Source organism: Python bivittatus, unplaced genomic scaffold (assembly GCF_059951505.1).
Source record: "Python bivittatus isolate LINGU-HERP-01145 unplaced genomic scaffold, Pbiv_v1 ctg000160_np1212, whole genome shotgun sequence".
Lineage (NCBI taxonomy): Eukaryota > Metazoa > Chordata > Lepidosauria > Squamata > Pythonidae > Python > Python bivittatus.
The window spans coordinates 8,510,079-8,535,435 of NW_028277076.1; the positions used below are offsets into that span (position 1 = coordinate 8,510,079).

At 48.0% G+C, this 25,357-nt stretch overlaps 1 protein-coding gene and 1 long non-coding RNA gene across 2 annotated transcripts; one reads left to right on the forward strand and one right to left on the reverse strand.

Annotated features, from left to right (window-relative positions):
* Positions 1-2,281: 2,281 nt before the first annotated feature.
* On the reverse strand, positions 2,282-11,172 carry NTMT1 (N-terminal Xaa-Pro-Lys N-methyltransferase 1). The gene is made up of 4 exons (XM_088147121.1): positions 10,975-11,172; positions 7,208-7,424; positions 6,208-6,460; positions 2,282-3,499 (listed from the first exon to the last, which is right to left on the reverse strand). Exons 1-4 carry the CDS (start codon positions 11,118-11,120, stop codon positions 3,243-3,245), a joined length of 873 nt encoding a protein of 290 aa, XP_088003247.1. The 5' UTR covers positions 11,121-11,172; the 3' UTR covers positions 2,282-3,242.
* A 164-nt stretch (positions 11,173-11,336) lies between these two features.
* Positions 11,337-13,394, forward strand: LOC103066087 (uncharacterized). Its single transcript, XR_456663.2, has 2 exons — positions 11,337-11,607; positions 12,982-13,394. It is a non-coding gene; the product is annotated as an uncharacterized LOC103066087 (long non-coding RNA).
* Positions 13,395-25,357: the final 11,963 nt, after the last annotated feature.

Genomic DNA, 25,357 nt, shown 5'->3' on the forward strand with positions numbered 1-25,357 from the left:
TGTTGCGGTCACAAAGCATGACGTCATATGACCATGCTCACCTACGCTGGCAGTTCCGGCAGTTCCACCTGCCATCGTTAGCCGAATCCCATGCTGTCGCAGTGTCCTGCGGTCACGTGATCACCATTTGCAACCTCCTGCCGGCTTTCCTGTTGACTTTGCTTGTCGGAAGCTGGCAGTGAAGGTGGACGTGGCGATCACGTGACCGCAGAGATGCTGCAATGGCCACAACTTTGAGGACCTGTCGTAAGTCCCCCTCGTTCAGTGCCATTGTAACCAACGAGTGGACATTAGGCGAGGACTACCTGTATGACATGCTGCCATATAAAACTGGATTTCAAGGGCTACTGGTGTCCAGGGGTGGGGATGGGGAAAAAGACCGTAATAACATTTGCTCCTTGCTGAATTCAGTTATTTTTAAAATAAGGCCAATAAGGATATTATTCGTTTTAGAAGAGAGAGGTAACCTCAGATGCATTTAGACAGCCCACTGTGCTGTTACCAATTTTTTTCAAGATAAACAATCTTGCCTCGAAAGAGTTTTGCTAATAACCATTTCCAACGGGGCGCAAGTTGTTGGGAAGGAGAACTCAATCCGTTCCGGTGGGGCGCGTTCGTTCACGTGCGCAAAGAGATACGGTGGGTCCTCTGGATCTGATGCGTTGGCTCACCGCCCATTGCACAAAGGCATTTGTGATTTCTTTCGCAAACTCTGGCTCCGCAAACTACAGTTCAGCCCAGCCTGAATCCCTGGCTGCAGGCCAGGTTCACGCGTGATGGGCACATCAGGGTGTAGTGCGCAAACCAAGCCATGCCCTATTTAGGTGGTGGTGTTTCTTTAACGGCAGAACTTGGAAGGGACGCATCGAGTGTATAAGAGGCTGTCACGACATTTTATATTGCTGGTTAGGCTGGAAGGATAAGTGATTTCACACATCCCCTTGAGTTTCCGGCACACGCTTTCGTATCGCATAGCACAAAAGGTCTGGGCAACCCGCCGTGCTGGCAAACGATGTTCTGTCATCACACCGCGGCTGTGATTCCATTCCTACACCCCAAAGGCTGGTGCGAGAAACGGCTTCTGCGCGGGGGTGTCATCGCACACATTTCATCACTTGTCCCCCACTCCACACACCCATGGAAAGGGGTGGGCTGGAATAAAGCCACCCCTGTCCCACTCTGGTTGCGTTAAAGATCTCACGGGTGCGTTTGCGACTAAACTTGGCTAGTTTTAAGCTTTGGGAGGGTTTCTGGTGCTGGATGTGGTTAATTTATGGTTCACATTTTATAAATGGGGTAATTCAGTAACCAAGTTAGGCACGTTCTTGCAAAAGCAGTCGCTCCAAAAGCTTAGGATTCCACTTTTGCCTACTAGCAGACGTATGGTGGTGTGCAGAATTAAACATCTTGGCCGTCCTGACTTCCTTTTGCTTTATATCCAAGTTTCTAGCCCTCGGAGGCATTTTTAAAAAGCCCAGTGTGTTTAAACTATCTATGGAGAAGGCTGAGGACCCCAATTGGATTTTTGCTGTTTTCATGTACAGGTAGTCCTCATTTAGCAACCACAATGAGGACTGGCAATTTGGTTGTTAAGCAAAGTGGTCACTACGTGAGCCCGCAACTGTGCTTAGGATCTGACTTCAGCTTTCCTTGGCTGTACAGATCTGCAAAGGGCATAAATGCAAGGACTGGTCGTAAAGTTACTTTTTCATCATCATAACTGCAAATGGTCACTAAACGAGGCAGTTGGTAAACGAGGACTACCTGTATGTGTGAGATAGATGGCCCTTCCCAGCAGGATGTGTAAACAGGAGTTTGTAATTTTAAAATGTTTGAAAATTGCAGAAAGAGCTAGGAGTATGAACCCTCATACTTTTATGCATACAGTTGCACAGTGAAGACCTCAAAGAATATTATTATATTAATTCCCCCATTTCTCTCTCTTTTTTAAAGTAATCTCTCAGAAGTATTGTGATCATGGCGATTTCAAAATTCAATAAACAAATAATACTATTACTGGATTTTTATCCCGCCTTTTTTATATATAACTCAAGGCGGCGAACATGCCTAGTACACCTGCCTCCTATTTTCCCCACAACAACCACCCTGTGAGGTGGGTTGGGTTGAGAGAGAGGCACTGGCCCAAAGTCCCCAGCCTATTGTTGGACTACAACCCGCACCAGGTTCCAAATTCCTTACAGCTGACTGGGCTGAGGATGCTGGGAGCTGTAGTCCAACCTCATCTAAAAGACCCCTTAGGCCCCCCCTCCCTGATTTAAGAGGATTGTTAAAGCATGAATTATAATTCTTCATAGTCCAGAAGGCAAGGACGTGATGTCAACAAATATTACCACCTGAATCCTGATTTAACTGAATAAATTGCTATTGGCTAGATTTGCGCAAAACCCCTTAAAGCGTTTGCAACACTCGTAAGCACCAGTTGACAAGCCGTCGGTCCCCTTTTAACAGCAGGAAAAGTCAAGCAACACAAGTTCGGCTGGCCTCTGTCTGGGTGGGGATGATTGTACCCATATTCCCGCCTGGGTAGGGATTGATGGGAGTTGTAGTCCATCACCTTTGAAGGGCATCAGATTGGGAGAGGTGGTTCTGGGACAAAGAGGACTTTGACATCATCAACCAAGAGGAGAAGGGGTGGAACCAGGCTATAAACTGCCCCACGCAGGGTCTTCTGTCTGCAATTGCACTTCGCTACGCCCAAGGCTGCTGTTCCATCAGACTGACCATGTATTTTAGGAAATTCAAAGCTTTAAAACACACACACGCACACACAAAGCAAAACACAGTGTCCCAAGCCCGCTCGTTTTCTCCTCTTCCCTCCCCACCCTGTCTTCTTGTGTCATTTTGGATTGCCAACCTGAAAACACGGGATTGTTCCTGAACCCATCTGGGAAGTGTTTTTTTTAGCTGAAGTGTGGGGGAGAAGAAACTTGAACATGCCAGGAACGCTATGCCAGATTCCTGGAGATGCAATTCTGGAACTTGTTCCCACCATAGAAGGTATATTTGGCAAATCTTTTTTCCAACCGTCATGACAAACCAGCATAGAAGACTATCTTTACTTCCCCTGTCCCAGTCCAGTCTACTGACAGGGCCGCAACCACCTTTCCCTCCCTGCTCCCCACCTTTTGAGACCACGGCTGATCTTGCCTCTTCCCTTCATCCTGGGCCTCCGGAAACCGTGGTTGTCCTGGAGCCCTGTGAGAACCCTCCCCGGACATCCTTCACCTCATGGCTAACGTATAGACGTGATAGATCTCATCTGGAAAATTCTCCTGTTTCTCCTGGGCTAGAAGGCTGAGCCCGGCACGACGGATGATCTTACAGACCACGTCCAGGTCCCGGCAGACACTACTGTCCACTTCGTCCATGATGACCCCTTCTTGGGCCATGTTGTCCTTAATGACGATGATGCCGTTGGAACGCAGTCCTAGACGACATCTCTGCAAGAAGTGGGAGAGGTGCTCGTCTGTCAGGTGTCCTGTTGGGGAAGGAGAAACATGGCCACGTGAGATCCTTGCAGGATCCAAGGGTGTCAGCCTGGCTAGGTAGACCAGACAGGAAACACGACCAGATGAGTTAATTCTACTTTATTGTAAGGCTGCATTAACAGAATCTTGCAAGTCTGAAAGTACAATTCCCCCCTGCCCGTCTCCTTTTCAGCCTGAGAAACTCGGGAGGATCCCTTCCAAGCCTCTTGCCCCATCCATTATCCAGCTGAGGGCTATGCTCCCTCTTATCTGACTGTCCCCTCGGCTGTGTCTCTTCACCCTGTCTCCCAAGGTTTTTCCCCACAATACCATCACAAAGAGGGACCAGAATTTGGTTCTGCAATGCCACGTTTCTACTCAACTGTGTTTTCTTGTACTAACCACAACTGGAAGGATTTATACATCACACTCAGCTACCCATCGGGGTTTACAAGTCCCTGGTTTGTGCTACACCCTCAGAGGTAACCAATCCACTAGGTGGCTGCGTTCCCACAACCTATGCAAACCACTCAGTTCCAAACCAAGATGCTCCATTTGCTTACAGTTAACCCTGGTTACTTTTTAGTAGCAACCTAGCCCGTGTGAGCCATACAAATGGGTAAATTCAGGAAGCAAACCTAACAGATAAACCCCACCTATGAATTCCCTCGATTTAAACTGGTTTGTTGAATTCGCCAAGCCGACGTGCAATTTACCCGCAATTGCCCCAGGTTTGCCTGCCAGCTGAGTTGGGGGATCCAAGTCTCTTTACCCACTGTGTGCTTGGCAGACAAAAAATGCCAGGTGTTAAAATGTGACAATAATAGAAGAATGGCTTGTGCCCGAGCAGCTGATAACAACACATTAAAAAGCGAGGGCCGAATGAAAATGTCTCTACCTCCATCACTAGGGATAGTGATATTTTAGGGATATTTTAATCAATGAAACAGGGAAATAATCTTTGAAAGGAACTCTTTTGTTAACTGTATTTACATCTCTGGGTAATTGACCTCATTCGCTACACATTTCTGCCAACAACGATCAAGCTTCATGCTGCCGTGAATGAATTCCGCACTTTAAGGCAGTGTTTTTCAAACTTGGCCACTTGAACATGTGTGGACTTCAACTCCCAGAATTCCCCAGCCAGCATGGCTGGCTGGGGAATTCTGGGAGTTGAAGTCCACACATCTTCAATGGCCAAGGTTGAAAAAAACTGCTTTAAGGTCTCTTCAACCAGGTTCTGATGGACCTTCTCACCTTTCTCACTTAGAAGCCACGATTAAGCAGAGTTTGGAAGCCCAAGAAGGAACATTTGTGGCAATGTGACCTTAGGTCCACCCACTTCCCAAGCCCCCAAAACCAATTGCAAGGATCTCTCCCTCTCACTCATCTGCCCTTAGAGTCCAGACTTGGCACTGTGCAACTTCCCCTTTCCCCGAAAATCAAAGGAATACCTTCGTGGGCATCAGTTAGACTCAAAGGAAGAGGTGGAAAAGATGGAGCTGGGTTCAAGCGACAAAGCACGGGGCTTCAAGAAGCTCGTCTATTACTGGCCGAAGGGTGTCATGGAGGGGGTTGTAATGGTCTGTGGGAATGGCCTTGGGAGACAGGAGGAAGAGCTGCAGACCAGACAACCGGCGTGGAAAAGGTGTCTCAGCCCCCAGAAGGAAAAGGGGCGTGGGAAGCATTTCAGAAGGGACCCTCCTGAGTTTTCCAGGGAGTAAAAGGAGAGAGGGGGAAAAGGCCTCTGTAATGGTCTGTGGGAATGACCTTTGGAGACAGGAAGGAGAGCTGCAAAGTAGACAACCAGTGTGTAAAAGGTATCTCAGCCCACAGAAGGAAAAGGGATGTGGGAAGCATCGCAGAAGGAACTTGCAGGGCTGACATCAATCTTGCAAGTCTGAAAGTATTTCTGCCCCTGCGAGGTAATCCAGACAAGAAACACACGCAGGAGTCCTAGCTCTATCTTTATTGTGAGGTTACATTAACAGAATCTTACAAGACTGAATGCATTTTTCCCCTCCTCTTCTTTTACTCTCTGGAAAACTAGAAGGGTCCCTTCTGAGACGCTTCCCACACCCCTTTTCCTTCTGTGGGCTGAGACACCTTTTCCATGCCTGTTGTCCAGTGTGTGGCTCTCCCTCCTGTCTCCCAAGGTCGTTCCCACAGACTATTACAGAGGCCTTCTCCCTCCCTCTCTTTTTACTCTCTGGAAAACTAGGGAGGGTCCCTTCTGAGACGCTTCCCACGCCCCTTTTCCTTCTGGGGGCTGAGACACCTTTTCCACGCCACCTGTCTGGTCTGTGGCTCTCCCTCCCGTCTCCCAAGGTCATTCCCACAGACCATTACAGGGGGTGATTCTGTGCAGAATAAATGCAGATAACACGAGCTCCTTTTTAGGATCATTTTCCTGTTCCATTGATTAAAGCTTTGAAACTACCCACTTTTAATCAGGATGAAAATGTCCCTATTTCAAGCAAAGTGATGACAGTGGGGCGTTACTCTTCATTCAGCCCTCGTATAAGGTGGAGCACCAGCACGGGGGGGAGGAATTTACCACCTCCAAGTCTACCCGATTCTTTTTAGTGGGGCTTGCATAACAGGTTCGCTGTGTTAAAGATCTCGTGCTGAACCTGGTGGGCATTAACCTTGGTTGGACTCTGCACACTGGGGAAACAGCCCCCTCGGGCGTTCGGCCTCTCCGGCCAGCGGTGCTCACCAATTACCCACTGAATCCAGATGACGTCGTAAGTGTTGGGCTCCGGGCTGAAATCCTGCAACCCGCAGCAGAAATAATTTCTGACCCGCTGGCCTTCCGCCCCGAGGTACGTCCTGGCCTTGTTCAGAAAATCTTCTGTCACGTCCACCATGTCCACAGCTTTGAAAAGGGGCAGCAATAGCCGCTTCGTGATCCGCCCGATGCCGGCCCCACAGTCTAAGGCCAAGGCTGTCCCGGTCCTGTTTGGCCCATCCTGAACAGAAAAGAGACCTTGAGGGATAGAAACTTGACAGACGCTCCAAAGCAAGCAGCTTGTTTTTCCATTTTTTCCCCCTCAATTTGATTTTCTTCTTTTCTCAAAGTTGCCACCTCCGCCTTCCGATGTAAGAAACTGTCTTTGGGTGTGTTTCACAACACTCTGCTCTCTCTCTTATTTTGCTTGGGGACATATCAATACACGCTATTGCACAAGATTGATTTTCACCGTTCATCTGAAATGCCCAGACCATTTCAAAGTTTGCGTGATTATGCAGTGCTTCTGAAACTTGGCAACTTTAAGAAGTGAGGACTTCAACTCCCAGAATCCCCCAGCCAGCATGCTTTAAGATGAGTGGACTTCAACTCCCAGAATCCCCCAGCCACCATGCTTTACGATGGGTGGACCAACTCCCAGAATCCCCCAGCCAGCATGCTTTAAGATGCATAAACTTCAACTCCCAGAATTCCCAGCATGCTGGCTGGGGAATTCTGGGAGTTGAAGTCCACCCATCTTAAAGTTGCCAAGTTTGAAAAACACTGGAATAAGGGCCACTTTACTAAGAGGGGAAAAAGCACTTCTCTGAGCACAGAAAGAGGGGGAAAATCAAAACCTGGACCTTTCTTCCTTGCACCACTGGTGTGTGTGTTTTGCACAGACAAGGCTACCCCCGTCGTACTGGGGCAGGCCAGCACAGACGGACCACCCCCGGGCCAGGAGCCTCTCCTCGGAAAACCTGCTCACCCTCAAAAACCGGAGCAGAAACTTTCTGGAACTGCTGATGTCGATACTGGAGATGTGCCCGTAGCCGCCCAACATCCCGTCCACGGTGGGAGGAACGTCCTTCCAGTATTTCTCCGCTTTGGAGTAGAATTCCAGTTCGTCTTCCACCAGGTCGCTGGCCATGGGTGCGGCTTTCCTCGGGCACCGCGAGGCAGGGCCGCGGGGTTGGCGGGCTTGTCTTCGTAAGGGGAGAAAAAAACAGGAAGGGACAGACGGGGGGGGGGCGAAAAAGCAGCACAATTAATTGCGAAGATCGAAAGCAACGTCGGGGAGAAGGCCCTACCGTTTTAAGGGGAAAGACGCAGCAATGGGATTTTGCACCCGTCTCCCAAAGTGCTGAGCTGGGGTCCATCCATCAATCAAATCTTTAGCTGAGTGGGGGGGCCAAGTCCCCCCTTGGCTCAGCTTACTCTGGACCCCCAATTCTTGCCCCCCGTTCCTCCCCCTCCCTCTCTTGCAAAGCAAAGCCACGGCGGCCCTCAACCCTCGAAAAGTTGTGGTCCCCTAATTTTATCCAATCTTGGTCCAAACCCAATGCTCCCCCCCCCCCACGACCTCCCCAGCAGCTGGCATTCAGAGACATTAAATGAAATGAGGTGGAAACTTAAGATATATGGCGATGTCTGGCAGCTATCCCAGAAGCCTGCTGAGCGGGAGGAGATGGGAAATCACGCCACGCCCCGGTTCAGCTGGGCGAGACTTCTGAGTTCCTCTTTCCTCCCAGCTGAAAGATTTGGTCTTCCAGAAAGAAGTCCATTCTCTGGAGCCGACCCCAAAGGCCATGCCACCTTCCCTATGGCGGTTACAGAGGGCTACTGTTTTCCTCTACCCTCCCCTTCTGACTCTCCTCGCGTGTCGTTAACGTTCCAGGCTGTAAAAACTGTTTTTCATGGATTAGCAAGCCCTTCAGCCAGTAAAGTAGAAATACCTTAAATAAATCATACGCTGCTTAATAACCATGGATTGATCTGTCCTCCGAGGAATTTTAGTCTGCTTTTAAAGCCATTAGGGCTAGATGCAATTAAGCAAAGCACTCCAAATCACATTTCGCCCTTCTAATCTAGCTCTCTGGACAGCCCTATTAGGGAATATGGGGGGGGGTCTTTTTGTGGGGGGGAGGAAGCTGGGGCTTATGGGAGTTTGCACTCCAGCCCTCTGAACTGAGTACAAAGTGGGAAAGTGTAGAAGGCAGGCCATGTTGTAATCGCCAAAATATGCATGACCAAGGAGGATGGGCCTTGGGACTAAATATATATATTGCTTACAAGGAATGCCATTCCGTGCCCAATTATGGAAACGTGCGCAATGGCACAACCCGGTGTGCAAACATCCTCTCCCCGCAAGCCAGTAATTAATTACCAGTCATGCAGATCAAGAGTTAACCAGCCAGGTGAGAAGCCCGCACCTCAAACACTAAACCAGGGTTTTAACCATGGTTTGTCAAGCACCCTGGTTTGTACCCCGAGCCAAGCCACAATGGCTGGGTCCGTGTCTCCCACAGTGTCGGGTTTGTTAACTAAACCTTGTTGCCCGGGTTCTTAAGCACAATTGGCACGATGGGTGAATCTGGCCAGGTTAATGCTGGTCACTATGTCCTGGCTTGTTCTGAAGTGGTTCCTCTCTCCCTAAGCCTGTTTCTTGAGCATTGTATGGTTGTGTGAATAATGGTTAACAAGCCTGGAGATGCTAAACTCCTCAGAGCAAGGCTTGGCAGCTTCTCCCACGCTGTAATTATTTAAAAGCTATGTTCACACCACAACTAAGCTCTGGTTTCTTTAACCAGGGTTGACGCACCACAACAAGTATGTTCACACAATGGGTAAACTACAGCTAAACAAATGTAATGATTTAACAGGATGTGTAAATCAGCCATTTGCTGCAGGCCCAGGGAATTAGAGAAGGCCTATGTGCCTTAGTCCAACCATGGTTAGACATAGCCCTGGTTTGCTTCGACTCCTAACCCAGCAGTTGCTCTTTCTTCTCCAACACAGAGCGAATCATTGTCATGCTGAAGGCTAACTACCTCTTAGTACTAGGCCTATTGTTTGTTCAGACAAACCATGATTTAAGATCCAGGCCTAGCACTGTACACAGCTGAAACGTCCACCAATATTAATGCTCACAGTGGCTTCCTTCAGCACTGGAATTTGAGAACCGGGCCTGGATTTACCCACAGGGCAAAGCCTTAACATGGCTTGCTTTGTTCTGGTGCACGGGAACCCATTTGCAAACCCTGGTTTACGGCTCAGCTGACGTTTGCAGCCGCGGTTGTGTCAGTCCTGAATCAGGGCCAAGCCGTGGGATGGTTAAAGCACGTTTCCTAGATCCAAGGCTGTTCCCAGGCCTGCAATTTGGACAACCCCATTGAAGTGGGTTCTGGAACGCTCCCCACACCCGTGAGGAACCTCCCCCTCCAGAAAACTAACAAACCACTTTCTTTGGGAAAGGAACGCTAGAAAGGACATAGTCCCGAACCCAAAGTGAGAACATTGGTCTCAGGCCCAGAAACTCATCAAGCGAGCCGCTCCAGAAACAAAACGGCAGAACTATTATGAGCACTGAGGACTAGAAACTTGGACTAGCCGCATACAGGCTATTTCTTCTTTTGTAAAACCGGTTCTTGCTCCCACTGAGCATGGGGACAAGCTCGGAGTTGGTTTAGGGTGAAAATAAACAGTTCAGCGAAGGCACAGAGCAATGGGGCTGAAACCCCCTTAAGCCCGGAGGCTGGATTACTTACATTTTATAGAGAAATATTATGATGCTTATTTGTTTATAACTTCTCATAATAGTCATCCCATCTTAATGTTTGTGTCTTGGGCACAAGAGTCCTGTGTTCAAATCCCAACTCCACCGGGAAATAGTGGCGGTCGTTCCGTCCACCAAACAACAGACTAAGGCAGTGATCTTTTTGGGAAAAAATAATAATCTAGGATTGTATATCCAAAGTCAGGGATCGCCCCCAGTTCCACAGTGGTGGCTGAGTACCCCGGGGGAGAAAATACACACTCTGCCCATGCTCAGGAACACTTGCTCCTCGTTCTTATGGGTTCACGCTGGAAAGAACCGCGCAGCTGCTTGGCCTCCGCCGCTGTAGGCAACCAAGGGGCTTAAAAAGCAGCCTAGTCAGTAAGGCTGGGATTGCTCCGGCCGCAGCAGGGGAAAATGGGGCTGCGTAGCGGTGGGTCGGCCCCGAGGCGGGGGACCGGCCTGCTCATGCGCTGCCTGCGGTACGGACCCCGCCCGCCCGTCAGGATGAAGCGTAACGCAGTTCTGGGGCTGCGCCCCCGGGCTGGGTCCCCCCGGATTGAGGATTGGACGCAGGGTGGGAACGCAGCCCGGCTGCTCTGCCGGCGTGGGGTGGGGGCAGGGCAAAGCCCGGGCCGGAGGGGAGGGGGCTAAGGCGGGCAGAGCCGGAGCCCCCCAACGGCCAGGAGGGTAGACGTCGATTCCCAAAACGGGGGCGCAGGGGTTCAGTCGCAGCCCCAACCCGGGAAGCCTAAAACCGGGGGGCAGAGGAGAGGGGGTGCCAGGCTGCGGGGGGGCTTTCTCCCCCTGCAGGACAACAGAGGAGACCCCCTTCGCCCCCTCCCCTCCCCTCTCCTCCCCGCGCGACAGCCACGTGGAGAGGCAGGCGGGCGGGCGGAGCGCGCGCGCCGCGGTCCCCTCTTCCTCGCCCGCGCCGGAGTCACTCCGCTCCCGACCACCCCTTCCCCGCGGGAACTCACCGCCGGGAGAGCGGACGGGGCGGCTGCGGGAGGCAGGTCCGCTCCGCGCTGCCCTCGCCGCCTGGCAAGGCGCCTCCTCCAGCCGCGGCTCCGCCTGCTCCGGCCCCGGAGACCTCTCCTCTCCGGCGGGCGCCGGCGCTGCGCATTGGGCCGGCCAGTCTCCTCCTCCGCGGCACGCAATTTCCTTCGCTGCCCCGGCGGCGGAGGAGGAGGAGGAGGAGGAAGGGAGCCGCGGAGCGCAGGCAGGAACCGCGGCCGGCCGGGCGCAAGAGTCCGGGCGCCGCGCGGGGCTTGCGCAACAGCCTTCACAAAGGGCTGTACCACCGGGCGGCGCAGGGAGCGGAGAGCGCGGGGTGGGGTGGGGGGGCGCTTCGGGGGGCGCCTCCTTCGGGAAGGGCTGGGTTGGGATCCCCCCAAGCGCGGGGTGCCAGCAAGCTTGCCCCGCGGAGCCAGACTCCGCCGGATGGGAGCGCAGGGCCCGGCTCGCTTGGGCACCCGCGTTTAGCGCAGGGCTGGCGGTGAATGTCTGTGAGGGCGCAGGATGGAGCGAACCACGAGGGTGAGAGCGAGGTGGGCTGCCTGGAGGGGTCCTGCCTGTCTTCATCTGGCAGTGGGGTGCTTTATCTGGGCCTGGTAGGTAAAACGGGGGGGGCGGTGTTTTAAAAAAAGGGGAACCCCTTCTTTATACCTGCCAAGAAAAGCACACAGACATATCTAGGGATGTCCCCTGAATTGTGCTCCAGTCAAGAACATTGGGGCCTCTGAAAGGCCAGCCCCCCCAAACCAATCCGTTGGGGTGCATTCAGATAACAAACTCAGCCCAAACCACCCAGAACTAACCAAGGTTAGCTTCATGTCTGAATGCAGCTGCTGAGTGTTCCCCTGGCTGGAACAATGCCACCGGTGTGTTATGTTTAGCTATAATTATACGTGGATATAAATGTAAGTGAGAATGTGCTTTATATATACGGTGTGCATGTATAAAGATATCAGCTGTTTATTTATGAACATTTTTGAGTCACAAAGAATATTCTGGCACTTTGAAGACCAGTAAAGGGGTGAGTGGGTGTGTTTATACCTCGCAGAGCCCTGTTTATAGAAATGTGGTCCGACAAGAAAGGGGGTTGGGTAGAAACTTTCTTAGGAGCTCGATTAAAAAAGAAAAAAAATTGTAAGGTGGGCTGAACGATGGAGTGCTGACCTAAATTATTTCATATACAGTACCTTGGAGTACTTTAGTAACAGACATGGGACAGTAGGGTGTTCAAAAATGCTACAAGTGAATTAGGCAAATGTTTTTAAAATAAAAATTGTTGCAAGTGAATTAGGCGAATGTTTCTGAAACAAAAATTGTTGCAAGTAAATTAGGAAGCAAGGAGAACTGCAGCCATGATAGGCCCACCGCAGCAACATCTGGAACCAGATGGAGTTTTGGGGGGTGGGTCTGCCCCACACGCCAAATTAGGCCGAAACCAAGATGGGAATTGTAGCTTAGTGTGTGGTGAGCTTAACATGTGCCAAGCGATCATGCTCGGCTATTGTTATTGAACGGGACAGAGAAAGTTGTTCAAACATGGACATTGGGTATAGTTAACACGGCTTTAGACACAACAGTGTTGTGTGAACCTCCTGCTTCCTTCTAAGCTGGTTGTGAGGATAAAATAGGGTTGGGGAAAGAGACAGAACTGGGGTGAGGTTGCGGGGGGGGGGGAGTGCACATTTCTTTTTTAAATTTTCTTTTTTCTTTCAGATCAAAGCTTGCTTGGTTAAAAAATAATCAAGATTATTACTTTATTTATCAAAAAAAATAGAATGCAAATCATTATCAATGATCTCTTTAGCTATCCTAGGTCCTTGAGAAGCATCTGACAGTCAAAAATACCAAATCTGGTCAGAACTATTTGGTAGACTGTGTGTTAATATAATATTTTATGATACTAATATGAACTGAATCTGAGTTTAAGGGACCGTTCAGGGTAGACTAAAGCAAATATTTGTTAATTCCAGATTTATGGCATTTGCAAGACAAGGTTGCATGGCCCCAGCGACCCGCATTGGCACCAGCGATGGAAAGTTTAGCGCTTGGTCCTGATGACTTTGGGTACACCCTGCAGAAAATATTGGCCGTCGTATCCAAAGTCCGCTAAATCAAGATCCGTTAAACTGTAATTGTAGAACGAAGGAAACTGCAATAAAATGATTAGAACAAAAATGAAGGGAAATGGTAAAAAACAGCAACATGTTTTTCTCCTGAGCAAGAAAGTCCTCTGCCTTCCCGCTCGCACGGCTTGAAATACGAACGCTCGGTTGTGTAACGTCTGGAGTCAGAAAAGCTGAATCCAAGAGGTAGAATCGTTCAAGAATTAAACGATTTAATTTTTCTGGTGTTTGCATAGCCCTAATAAAAATGTCCAGCTGTGGGATTCGGATGTTCGTGAATGCTTGCGGGTTTGTGGGGGTGCATCAACCCCAACTGACATAACGGGGGCTTGGCTTTGATTGCTGGTTTGCTTCTCCCAGTGGGAGAGTGACTTCTTGTTCACACAATGCACTTCCCCCTGTTTACCTTAACCGTGGTTTACTCACTTAACACAGTTACCCGAGATTACATGACAGGCGCTGCGTTCCCACACATAGGTTAACCTCATGACTCATTAACCCATTTATGGAATTCCTAGAAGACTTTGGATCATAAACACTAACTCTAACCCATGAAGTAAACCAACCAAGGTTAACCCTAGCTAATTTAACATAATGTGAGAATGGAACCAGTTGGTCTTTTAACTGACTTGCTCGGATGTGTTGTGGGGATCCATCATGCTAAGCTTAACAAAATTCCACGACTATTTTTGCAACACGATGTTCACACAGGTAAACCATATTCTATCTTAGTGTGATAGTTCGCACCACCTTGGGTGGGTTCTGACAACCCTAATTTACCCAGCTCCATTTTAACTGAGTTCTGCTTGTGCATTTTCAGCCAATATGAACTAACTACAAGGGCTGGATTTATGCAGTACATTGAACCAGATTTAGGATAGGCTAAGTTGGGTTCGTGTTCATTTTTTGGTGACGTTTTTCTATTTTTTTGTTTAATTTTTAATATAAGTATTTATTGGTGAGTATAACAACTGGAAAATATGATAACCAAAAATATAGCAGTTAAAATAAAATATGATAAAGTACAACCAAAAATAAATCAGGGAAAAAAATAGAATAATAAATTCGTGACACTTGTAGAAACTGAAAGTATATCCATAAAGAGTTAATATAGAGCAGTGTTTCTCGAACTTGGTGACTTTAAGAAAAGCGGACTTCAACTCCCAGAATTCCGTAGCCAGCATGCATCCTGGTTAGGAGTTGTCCACCATGTTGGCTGGGGAATTCTGGGAGTTGAAGTCCACATGTCTTAAAGTCACCAAGTTTGAGAAAGAGAGAGAACTAGCTTAACCCTTTAACATTATTAAATCAGGATGAGGGGGGTTTTTTTGAGTTTAGTGTGTGCTATGAGACCAGCCCAGGACTGGTTGATGATTTATAGTAGTCTTGGCAATTAGTAGTCTTTGGCAAACCCCAGAGAATTCAGAACCCGGGTCCTGGAGATTGTCTGAAGGTAGCTTCAGAAAAGGACTTCTTGAGAAGCCTGAACAGAATTGGAGGCTAAACAGATGCAAAAGGATACTCGTTTGGTGTAGTGGTTAAGGCACTGGGCTAGAAACCAGGAGACCCTGAGTTCTAATCCTGCTTTAGGCACGGATGCTGGCTGGGTGGCTTTGGGCCAGTCCCTCCCTCTCAGCCCAACCACCTTACAGGGTTGTTGTGGTGGGGAAACGAGGCAGGGGGAACATGTATAGGAGCACCTTGAGTTGTAAAATGGTGATGATGGGAAATAAATCTAATAATCAGCAGTGGGAGAATGGGTAACACCACCAGGATCCCAGCAGCGTTGAGAAATTGTCCCCCGCAAGAGGGACCAGAAACAGTCGCCGTATTTGGACCAAAGCAGTTGTCTGAACGCAGCCTTTCTGGGGAACCCAGTTTGCCAGCTGCACGTTTGCCCGAAATAGAAATAATGGCAAATGAAAGCAGTCCATCTTTACCTTTGTATTAAGAAGCGAAAGTCCAGGGTTGGGTTGCTACGGAAACAGAATTCGGTTGGCCCAATACTGGTCCTGGAACTGGCCGGTAAAGATGCTGGCCAATCGAAAGGGAGAGGTGGGTGGCCAAGATCAAGGTCCTTTGGTTCTCTGTGGCTTATGGGATTTATTGGGACTTTTCGTGGGGGATCCTCCAAGCCCAGGGTTTGCCAAGCCAGATGGTGCAAAATCTCTAGAGCGGTATTTTTCAAGCTTGGCAACTTTAAGGGGTGTGGACTTCAACTCCCAGAATTCCCTAGCCAGCATGCTTTAAGATGGGTGGACCTGAACTCTCAGAATTCCCCAGCCAGCATGGCTGGCTGGGGAATTCTGGGAGTTGAAGTCCATACCTCTTAAAATTGCCAAGATTGAAAAAACACTACAAAGGAGCACCTTAAAATGACCAACTTAATAAATCCTCCAACACTTTGGGCCAAGGTTCGTACCAAGCTGCTATTTTTAATCTGAAAGAAATGCAGATGAAAAACGACCCATTAGATGCCTGTTGAATAAATCACGTAACCCGTGGAATGGCTGTGAAATGTAAAGAGGAATAAAATCCCACAAAATGTGCTTCCCAGCGCAGCCCCCCAAAACTGGCCCGACCCAGCCCAGCCGTAAGCGATGCATTGCTCTCGTTTCTTTTAAAACTGCATTCAGTCCATTTTAGGCTTTGCATTAAGGTTTCCTTGTCCTTCCCAGCTTAAAAAAAGCACGGAAAACCGCCTCGTTTCAGCATTTGGGAATCGAGGGGGCTCCGGTGTGTTTATTCCCATTTCTTTTGCAGGAATCTTTAACTCTTTTCTAGACGTACACGCGTCGGAAACCCCAATATCATCCACAAACACAAAGGCAGGAGTCACAAAAAGCGTTGCCCCATTGAAAAAGAAACCCCCTAGACATCGTTAGCCCTAGCCAAGCTTTGTGTAGTTGTCGGCTCATGGATCTGGTTGTATGAACGCCCAGCAGAGCCGAAACTCAGAGTTTTCGTGTCTCTCGGCTGACACCTGGCGTCTCTACACCCCGTTGCAGTTGCCTTACTGAGAGTTGTGGAATGAACTCGCCTGCAACAGCGCAAATGTCTGTTTCTCCTGATTGGCCTCTCTCAATCTTAGCAACTTCCAGGGGTGGGGACTTCCATTCCCAGAATCCTCGCCAAGGGCCAGGCTGGCTGTGGAATTCTGGGATTTGAAGTCCCCACATCTGGAAATTGTCACGGTGGGGAAACGGCGCTCAAGATCCACTCTTCTTTTTTCAGGACAAAGCCACGCCCCAAATTACCTTTTCTTCTTCCAAATGCTCCATCACCGTTGGCCCAAGGCCACTTTAATATGTGCCGATCTATTTCTGAGTCCAATTTCTTTTATTAGACGTGTTATATGTTCCCCGTTCCTGTAACATTCAAGGACTGAACCCCAAAAGACTTCTTCCTCGAGCAGAAGGTAACTGGCAGGCCACTTCCTTCAATAAAATTAAAGGCAAGCTGATTCCAAAAGCAATTTTGCAACTGCATTTTTTGGGGGGTGGGTGGGTGAGAAATCTGCTCCCTGACTTCTAAGATATAAACAAAATATTGTCAGGAAAAACACATTTCTGAAGGACGCCTTTTCTCGTGTGCGCCGGGCTTAGCAAAATAAACTAGGTTCATGAACCTGTTTATTTTGCTCCTAGCCATTGTTGGAGGAAACCATCATCTTCGTAATAGGAAGGCCTAGTCTCAAACCGCGCAAGGCGGTGGAAAAACTTTCTAAGTTTTCACGTTTCATTTGCCTCGACTTTGAACGGCTTTAATTGTGGGCAGAGCCTCTGTGAATCAAATGGACGTTGAGCACTTCCAGGGGGAGCTCCCAAATGGGTAACAGCAACAACAGGAACCATCATGGAATCTGGTTACACGCACGTGCACACACGCACACACAGATAAACCATCATTCGAAAAAATCGAGGGTTTGTCCATGGCAAGATTTTACTGCTTATAGGATAGTTCTAGGAAATTGGGGTAACTTGGTAGGTATATCTTAGCGTCTTGTGGTTTAAGATTAACCATGGTTAAGCAAGTCATGGTTTGTCCCGTTATATGAAGTCATTCTCCCCTACTGTTTCTTTCTTTTTAAACTTGATTCCTCCCTCCCTCCTGCACGCTGACACGCTCTAGATCTTTAAGTTGGGTCCCAGATTAACCCATTTTCTGCACTGGCCCATGAGGCAGCCATCTCCTAACCAAGCGGGCTAGATTCTCACAACTCACCCAACCGCCAAAATCAAACCCCAAACTTGTCGAGGTTAAAGCGAATGCCACTCGGATGCAGCACAAAGGAAGCCCAGTTGAACGTACTTGCTGGTAGGAACCCACGCATGTGTAGCTCGGAGGAGAGAGGCTGGAGCACAGTTGTCGGGGTTCGCACAACACACCCAAATGGCAGTGGGCAGGGGGTGGCCTGGCATGTTGTAGAAACACCAGGCACTGGCTTTGCAGCTTGGGCCAACTGGGCCTGGTCACCTGATTTATTTCTTTGAGCATGGCACATTTCAGGGACCCGGGTTAAGGGTTCAGTGCGTTGTGTGAACCCAGCCAAGCAATTGCTTGTAGGGCATGCAGAGCTCATGGACCACGCAGAATCGCCCTTTGGCCACAAGGGGGGGGTGTTGCAATGGTTTTGGCCCGGCTTGCTCCAGCTTCGATCCTGTAATGTCATTCAACTTCGTTCCTTCCTTTGTTAAGAGATGACCACCTCTCCTTCTCCTCTCCTCGGCTTCCGTTGCTGCCCCTTTGCCGTGCCAAGAAATTGTCCTCGTCCAGGCCTGTCTCAGGCACCCAGGGAGGCCCACGGGGGCCCCTTTCCTGCCCCATCTCAATTTCAGCGCAAGGCAAGGGACGGAGCCACAGTGGAGCACAAGGAGCCAAACTCTGGGGGAGCCGGTTCCCCCCGTCTGGCTTCGCGCAAGGCACGAACGCCACGCTGGTTTGGGTGGATGGCATAGCGGGCCACTGAGCAAAGCGCCTGAACCGGGGCTGATTCAGTAAGCAAAACGGGTTTAGCTTGTTCTGGGAACAGAGCGGGCTGATGTCAGAAGGAGAAATCACACAGGGAAGGAGGGAAGGAAAGATCACGGCTGTTTGATTTGAGCTTGACTCCTGGAGACCTCAAGGATACATCAGTTTTCTGGACCTCTTCTGGGAGGCGCTTTAACTGCCCGGTCTGGGCTGCATTCCCAGGATCTCCTCATGGTCTCCCATCCACACACCTCTCCAGCCCAACCATGCTGAGCTTGCTTCAGGAAGGGCCGAGGCTGAAAATGAAAGAGTTGAATGGAAGCATCCTCAGGCTAGCAGCCTCTGGATCAGTGAGGCCAAAGCCCTGACAAGCTTTTGCTGTCTGGCTGGGGATGATGGGAGTGGTAATAAAAGGCTTCTACCAGAGTGCCTCCATCACCAGTCTCACTTCCAAACTCTGTCCCACGTTTTCAACCCCGCCCCCCACACACCTTTTTTAGGTAGAAGAAAACATTGTGTGTCAGAGAAGGAAGGAAGGAAGGAAGGAAGGAAGGAAGGAAGGAAGGAAGGAAGGAAGGAAGGAAGGAAGGAAGGAAGGAAGGAAGGAAGGAAGGAAGGAAGGAAGGAAGGAAGGAAGGAAGGAAGGAAGGAAGGAAGGAAGGAAGGGAGAAAAAGGGACAAGTAAGGAGAGGTAGTATTAAACAATTAATTGTCAAGAATCCGAGACTGGTGTTTAATTTATTTGATTGATTGATTGATTGATTGATTGATTGATTGATTGATTGATTGAATGTATATAGCCACGCATCTCACTTGCATTTAGTCAGCACAAGGACTTTGCCTTGGCTGGAGGTGGGTGGGGGTGGAATGGATGGCCTCTGGGCTCCCTTCCGGCTCTCTGGCCTTCTTCCCACCGCCTGCTTGACCCGATCCTTGCATGAACATCTTCCCCAGCTTCGCCTGAGCCCCCAAACCCTCAGCTCCCCAGCCCTGTTTTGCTGCCCACCCAGGCTGGACCAAGCCTGAAAACCCCATCGGGCGCTTCTCCGAAACCCACCCTGCGCTTCCGTCCTCGGCCGCCCGCCGGGCCCTGGGACTGGGGAGCCCGGGAAGCCTGCCCCGTGCCTGGCTGTGATTTCTCCAGTTGGCTCCAGCGTGGCTCCCGCCCCTCCCTTGCACGCATTCCAAGCTGGTGAACAAGAGCGAGCAAGGCATAACCCTTGTGCTAAGACCTGTAGCATTAACGATTCCGATCAGGGATCCTTGAAAATCCTTTTAAAAAATCCTTTAAAAAAGGAGAGAGAAAAAAGGGGCGGGGCGGGGTGGGGTTTGGGGACAGCATCCAGCAGATGAAGGACCTTCCCCAAATTAAATCTGGGCCGAGGGGGACCGACTCCAATAAGTCTTGGCAGATTTATTTCAGGTTTTTTTTTTTGGACCTGCCTTTCCTCTCTCTATATATATACACAGATCGTCAAAACTGATCAATCTGTAAAACACGACCGACGTGAATCCCCAGCAACCAGATAAATGCAGAATGGTTGCCATATTTCTCCAGCTATCGGAGGGCCAAAAGAACCACTGAAAGGCCAACTTTTCTCTCTCCCCCCCCCGGTCCCCCCACCCCATTGCAGGGGAGGCAATCAGCAACTGATCAGCAACTAGAATGAAACAGACAGTCTCAGAGATAATCTGGAGCAGTGTTTCTCAACCTGGGCCACTTTAAGATGAGTGGACTTCAACTCCCAGAATTCCCCAGCCAGCCATGCTGGCTGGGGAATTCTGGGAGTTGAAGTCCACTCATCTTAAAGTGGCCCAGGTTGGTTAGCTCAAGCTCTCAGATCAAAGCTGTAAACGTTCAGACGGCCACTGGATGGCAGCAAAGAATTTGATTTTCGGTCCCTCTTTGCTGACCTCTGCTGGTTTATTTAGAATTTTGCAGCCTTAATCAGTGGCGCTAGAATGGACCTTCTCCAGAAACAATTTTCTAAAATCCATTTTAATTCTTGTTCTCACCCCCTTTTCTTTGTGGTCTTGGCCCCGTCCACTTTCTCTTGTCCAGAGTGGATTTGAATCCTCTTTTTAGCACAGTAGACACCCGATCCTCAAAATATTAGAAGAGAGTTTTATTCAAAGCTCTCTAAAGACGACCGTGCGGAGTAAAGAAACCTTTTGGGGTACTTAAAACATTCTTTCAAGAGGTCATTCATTCGGTTTTTTCCCTTTTTCCTGCCTGCAAGTTTGCATTTGATCCATATGCAATGTTTCAGAATTTTCCCATTCGCTTCCCTCCCCAATTTTTCAAAATCTTACCATGCGTTTTTCAGCGCATGTCCCTTAATCTACCCATTCTGGTATGCGTACACCACTTTTTGCACCTAACTTTTCTAACATCAGGTTTCTTACAGCTTGTCCTTTAAAAAGGAGTGGGAAAACTTCTCGTGGCTAGGACCTGCGTATAACTTTTTCGAAATTCAGGGACCAGGCGCTGGGGAGCCGAGGAGCATTACGGACTGGGCACGGCTGCGTCCTGCTTCTGAATGTGGCCAATTTTAAGGTGCATGGGGGGGGGTTCATGCTTCGGTTTTCGATCTGCAGAATTTTATTTTTACTTTTAATTTATTTTCATTACAAATGAAAGAACGCAACCGCCCGATTTTAATTTCGCCGCTTGATTTTAAATATTAAATAAATCGTTGATGGCATAATTGAAAGACTTTGGTTTCCGTTCAGGTTCACCTGTGGCTTTCGGGGAAGTTCGGGCTCCAAATGGGAGTGCTCTCTGGAGCACTGAAGCACCCTGAATGTGGCGATTCGAGGGGACGCCCATGCTGCAAAAAGAAATGGGAAAAATTAAAAGTGGGGGGAAAAAATTAAAAGTGGGGGGGAGGGGAGAGAGACATAGTTTGCCCCAAAATATACATGCAGGTGTATATTTTTCCTTACCATATACTTTGCACAGCTGATCGTACAGAAGCATGCGGATTTTTGCATTTGTGATTTGTGTAGATTTGGGAATAACGAATTGTGGCCGCTCATATCGATGTCCGGACTGGACCAACTTCTCACCGTTCTTCCTGTTCTCTGGATTGTGGTGGGGAATAAGTTGTTGTGATGTCTTGGAAAGGCTCTTCCAAACCCTGGTGCCTCCTGAATGTAGGACCAGCTGCCAAAGCCACTTGGCTCTTGTGTGGACTCAGGGTGGCTTACATCGCTGTATCTTCAGCAGGTGATAAACTTGGTTAGTTTTGGTGACTTGGTATGGAACGCTGCTGGCCTGGTTAGAATCACAGGGTTGGAAGGTCTTCTAGGAAACCTCAAACCATTATGGTGCAGCATAGAAAGTGGGTTCACTTGAAACAAGTTGGTCAATTATCTAGGAGGCCCAACTGAGTTTTGCAGAAGGTCCAAGTTCCACGTTGTCCTTGTCTGAAAGCCTGAGGAGTCATGGTGGATCTCCAGCTCCACCAGATGAGATCCTTTGCTGTCATATGAAGCATATGATATACGACAGGTTCTCCACCCAGATGCCTTCTAGATGTTGTGGACTTCAGTTCCTAGAATGGGTGAATGCTTTCTGGGGGATTCTGGGAGTTGGTCCATGTACTTGGAGGTCATCCTTCAACTCCCCACATTTCTCAGCAAATGCTGCCTAGGGACTTGTGGGAACTGAAGTCTACACATCTGGAGGTCTCCAGATTAGCAAGAGGTGCTACAGGACAGAATTAAACCACTTGCAGGTATGATTGGTTGCCCACAAGCACCCCCCCCAAACATTCAACACCAACCAGGTACAGATTGTTTCCTGAACCACTAACCACCCAATCCTTAGTATTAAGTTCATTGGCTGGGTTCACATAACATGCCAAACTAGGGAGTCTTTGATTCTGCAGGTTGTGAGAATCTACCCATGGCCTTTCTTGTGCAATCAAGTCCATCATGTTTAGCCAGAATACAGTTGATATGGATGTAACATGTTGGGGGAATCCATGCTGGTTTTGGCTAACTGGATTTGGAGCCAGTTTGGTCTCATGGAGATGGCATTGGGGAACCCAATTTCAAGTCCTGCCTTAGTCAGATGACTTAGGGCCTGTCCCTTTCATTCAGCCTTAGGGAGAAAGCATGTCCCCTCTGAAAATGTTGCCCCAAAATCTGGCATGGATCTGTCCAGGGGGTCCCCAGGAGTCAAGACTAAATTGAAGGCCCACAAATAGGTAGGTAGGTAGGTAAGTAGGTAGGTAGGTAGATAGATAGATAGATAGATAGATAGATAGATAGATAGATAGATAGATAGATAGATAGATAGATAGATAATAGATGGATGATGTGGATGGATAAATAGATAAATAGATGATAGATAATTGATGATAGATATGATGATAGATAGATAGATAGATAGATAGATAGATAGATAGATAGATAGATAGATAATAGATGAATGACGTGGATGGATAAATAGATGAATAGATGATAGATAATTGATGATAGATATGATGATAATGATAGATAGATAGATAGATAGATAGATAGATAGATAGATAGATAGATGACTGGATGGATGGATGGATGGATGGATGGATGGATACAGATAGATGACATGGATGGGTGGGTGGATGGATGGATGGATGGATGGATGGATGGATGGAAGGATGAAAGACATGGATGGATAGATAGATATAGACAGATGATATGGATGGATGGATGGATGGATGGATGGATGGATGGATATAGGTAGATGACATGGATGGAGATAGATAGATATGATGATAGATGATAAATAGATAGGTAATAGATAGATAGATAGATAGATAGATAGATAGATAGATAGATAATAGATGGATGACATGGATGGATGGATGGATACAGATAGATGACATGGATGGGTGGGTGGGTGGGTGGATGGATAGAGGTAGATGACATGGATGGATAGATGGATGGATGGATGGATGGATGGATGGATGGATGGATGGATGGATGGATACAGATAGATGACATGGATGGGTGGGTGGATGGATGGATGGATGGATGGAAGGATGAAAGACATGGATGGATAGATAGATATAGACAGATGATATGGATGGATGGATGGATGGATGGATGGATGGATGGATGGATGGATGGATATAGGTAGATGACATGGATGGAGATAGATAGATATGATGATAGATGATAAATAGTTAATAGATAGATAGATAGATAGATAGATAGATAGATAGATAGATAATGGATGGATGACATGGATGGATGGATGGATGGATACAGATAGATGACGGATGGGTGGGTGGGTGGATGGATAGAGGTAGATGACATGGATGGATAATAGATAGATACTGTAGATAGATAGATAGATAGATAGATAGATAGATAGATAGATAGATAGATAGATGGATGGATGGATGGATGGATGGATGGATGGATGGATGACTGGATGGATGACTGGATGGATGGATGGATGGATGGATGGATGGATGGATGGATGGATACAGATAGATGACATGGATGGGTGGGTGGGTGGATGGATATAGGTAGATGACATGGATGGATAATAGATAGATAGATACTGTAGATAGGTAGGTAGGTAGGTAGGTAGGTAGGTAGATAGATAGATAGATAGATAGATAGATAGATAGATAGATAGATAGATGGATGGATGGATGGATGGATGGATGGATGGATGGATGGATGGATGGATGACTGGATGGATGGATGGATGGATGGATGGATGGATGGATGGATGGATACAGATAGATGACATGGATGGGTGGGTGGATGGATGGAAGGATGGAAGGATGAAAGACATGGATGGATAGATAGATATAGACAGATGATATGGATGGATGGATGGATGGATGGATGGATGGATGGATATAGGTAGATGACATGGATGGAGATAGATAGATATGATGATAAATAGATAGGTGATAGATAGATAGATAGATAGATAGATAGATAGATAGATAGATAGATAGATAATGGATGGATGACATGGATGGATGGATGGATGGATACAGATAGATGACATGGATGGGTGGGTGGGTGGATGGAGAGAGGTAGATGACATGGATGGATAATAGATAGATAGATACTGTAGATAGATAGATAGATAGATAGATAGATAGATAGATAGATAGATAGATAGATGGATGACTGGATGGATGACTGGATGGATGGATGGATGGATGGATGGATACAGATAGATGACATGGATGGGTGGGTGGGTGGATGGATATAGGTAGATGACATGGATGGATAATAGATAGATAGATACTGTAGGTAGGTAGGTAGGTAGGTAGGTAGATAGATAGATAGATAGATAGATAGATAGATAGATAGATAGATAGATAGATAGATGGATGGATGGATGACTGGATGGATGGATGGATGGATGGATGGATGGATGGATACAGATAGATGACATGGATGGGTGGGTGGATGGATGGAAGGATGGAAGGATGAAAGACATGGATGGATAGATAGATATAGACAGATGATATGGATGGATGGATGGATGGATGGATGGATGGATGGATGGATGGATATAGGTAGATGACATGGATGGAGATAGATAGATATGATGATAAATAGATAGGTGATAGATAGATAGATAGATAGATAGATAGATAGATAGATAGATAATGGATGGATGACATGGATGGATGGATGGATGGATGGATACAGATAGATGACATGGATGGGTGGGTGGGTGGATGGAGAGAGGTAGATGACATGGATGGATAATAGATAGATAGATACTGTAGATAGATAGATAGATAGATAGATAGATAGATAGATAGATAGATAGATAGATAGATGGATGGATGACTGGATGGATGACTGGATGGATGGATGGATGGATGGATGGATGGATGGATGGATGGATGGATGGATACAGATAGATGACATGGATGGGTGGGTGGGTGGATGGATATAGGTAGATGACATGGATGGATAATAGATAGATAGATACTGTAGATAGGTAGGTAGGTAGGTAGGTATGTAGATAGATAGATAGATAGATAGATAGATAGATAGATAGATAGATAGATAGATAGATAGATGGATGGATGGATGGATGGATGGATGGATGGATGGATGGATGGATGGATGACTGGATGGATGACTGGATGGATGACTGGATGGATGGATGGATGGATGGATGGATGGATGGATGGATGGATACAGATAGATGACATGGATGGGTGGGTGGATGGATGGAAGGATGGAAGGATGAAAGACATGGATGGATAGATAG

Bases quoted from the DNA above. Each gene is read 5' to 3' on its own strand.
- NTMT1 (XM_088147121.1), bottom strand. From the start codon at position 11,120: ATGCGCAGCGCCGGCGCCCGCCGGAGAGGAGAGGTCTCCGGGGCCGGA. The intron at 6,461-7,207 runs GTGAGCAGGTTT...TTTTCTGTTCAG, and splicing joins TTCTGCTCCGGTTTTTGAGG to GATGGGCCAAACAGGACCGG. The intron at 3,500-6,207 runs GTGAGCACCGCT...CTTCCCCAACAG, and splicing joins CTGGATTCAGTGGGTAATTG to GACACCTGACAGACGAGCAC.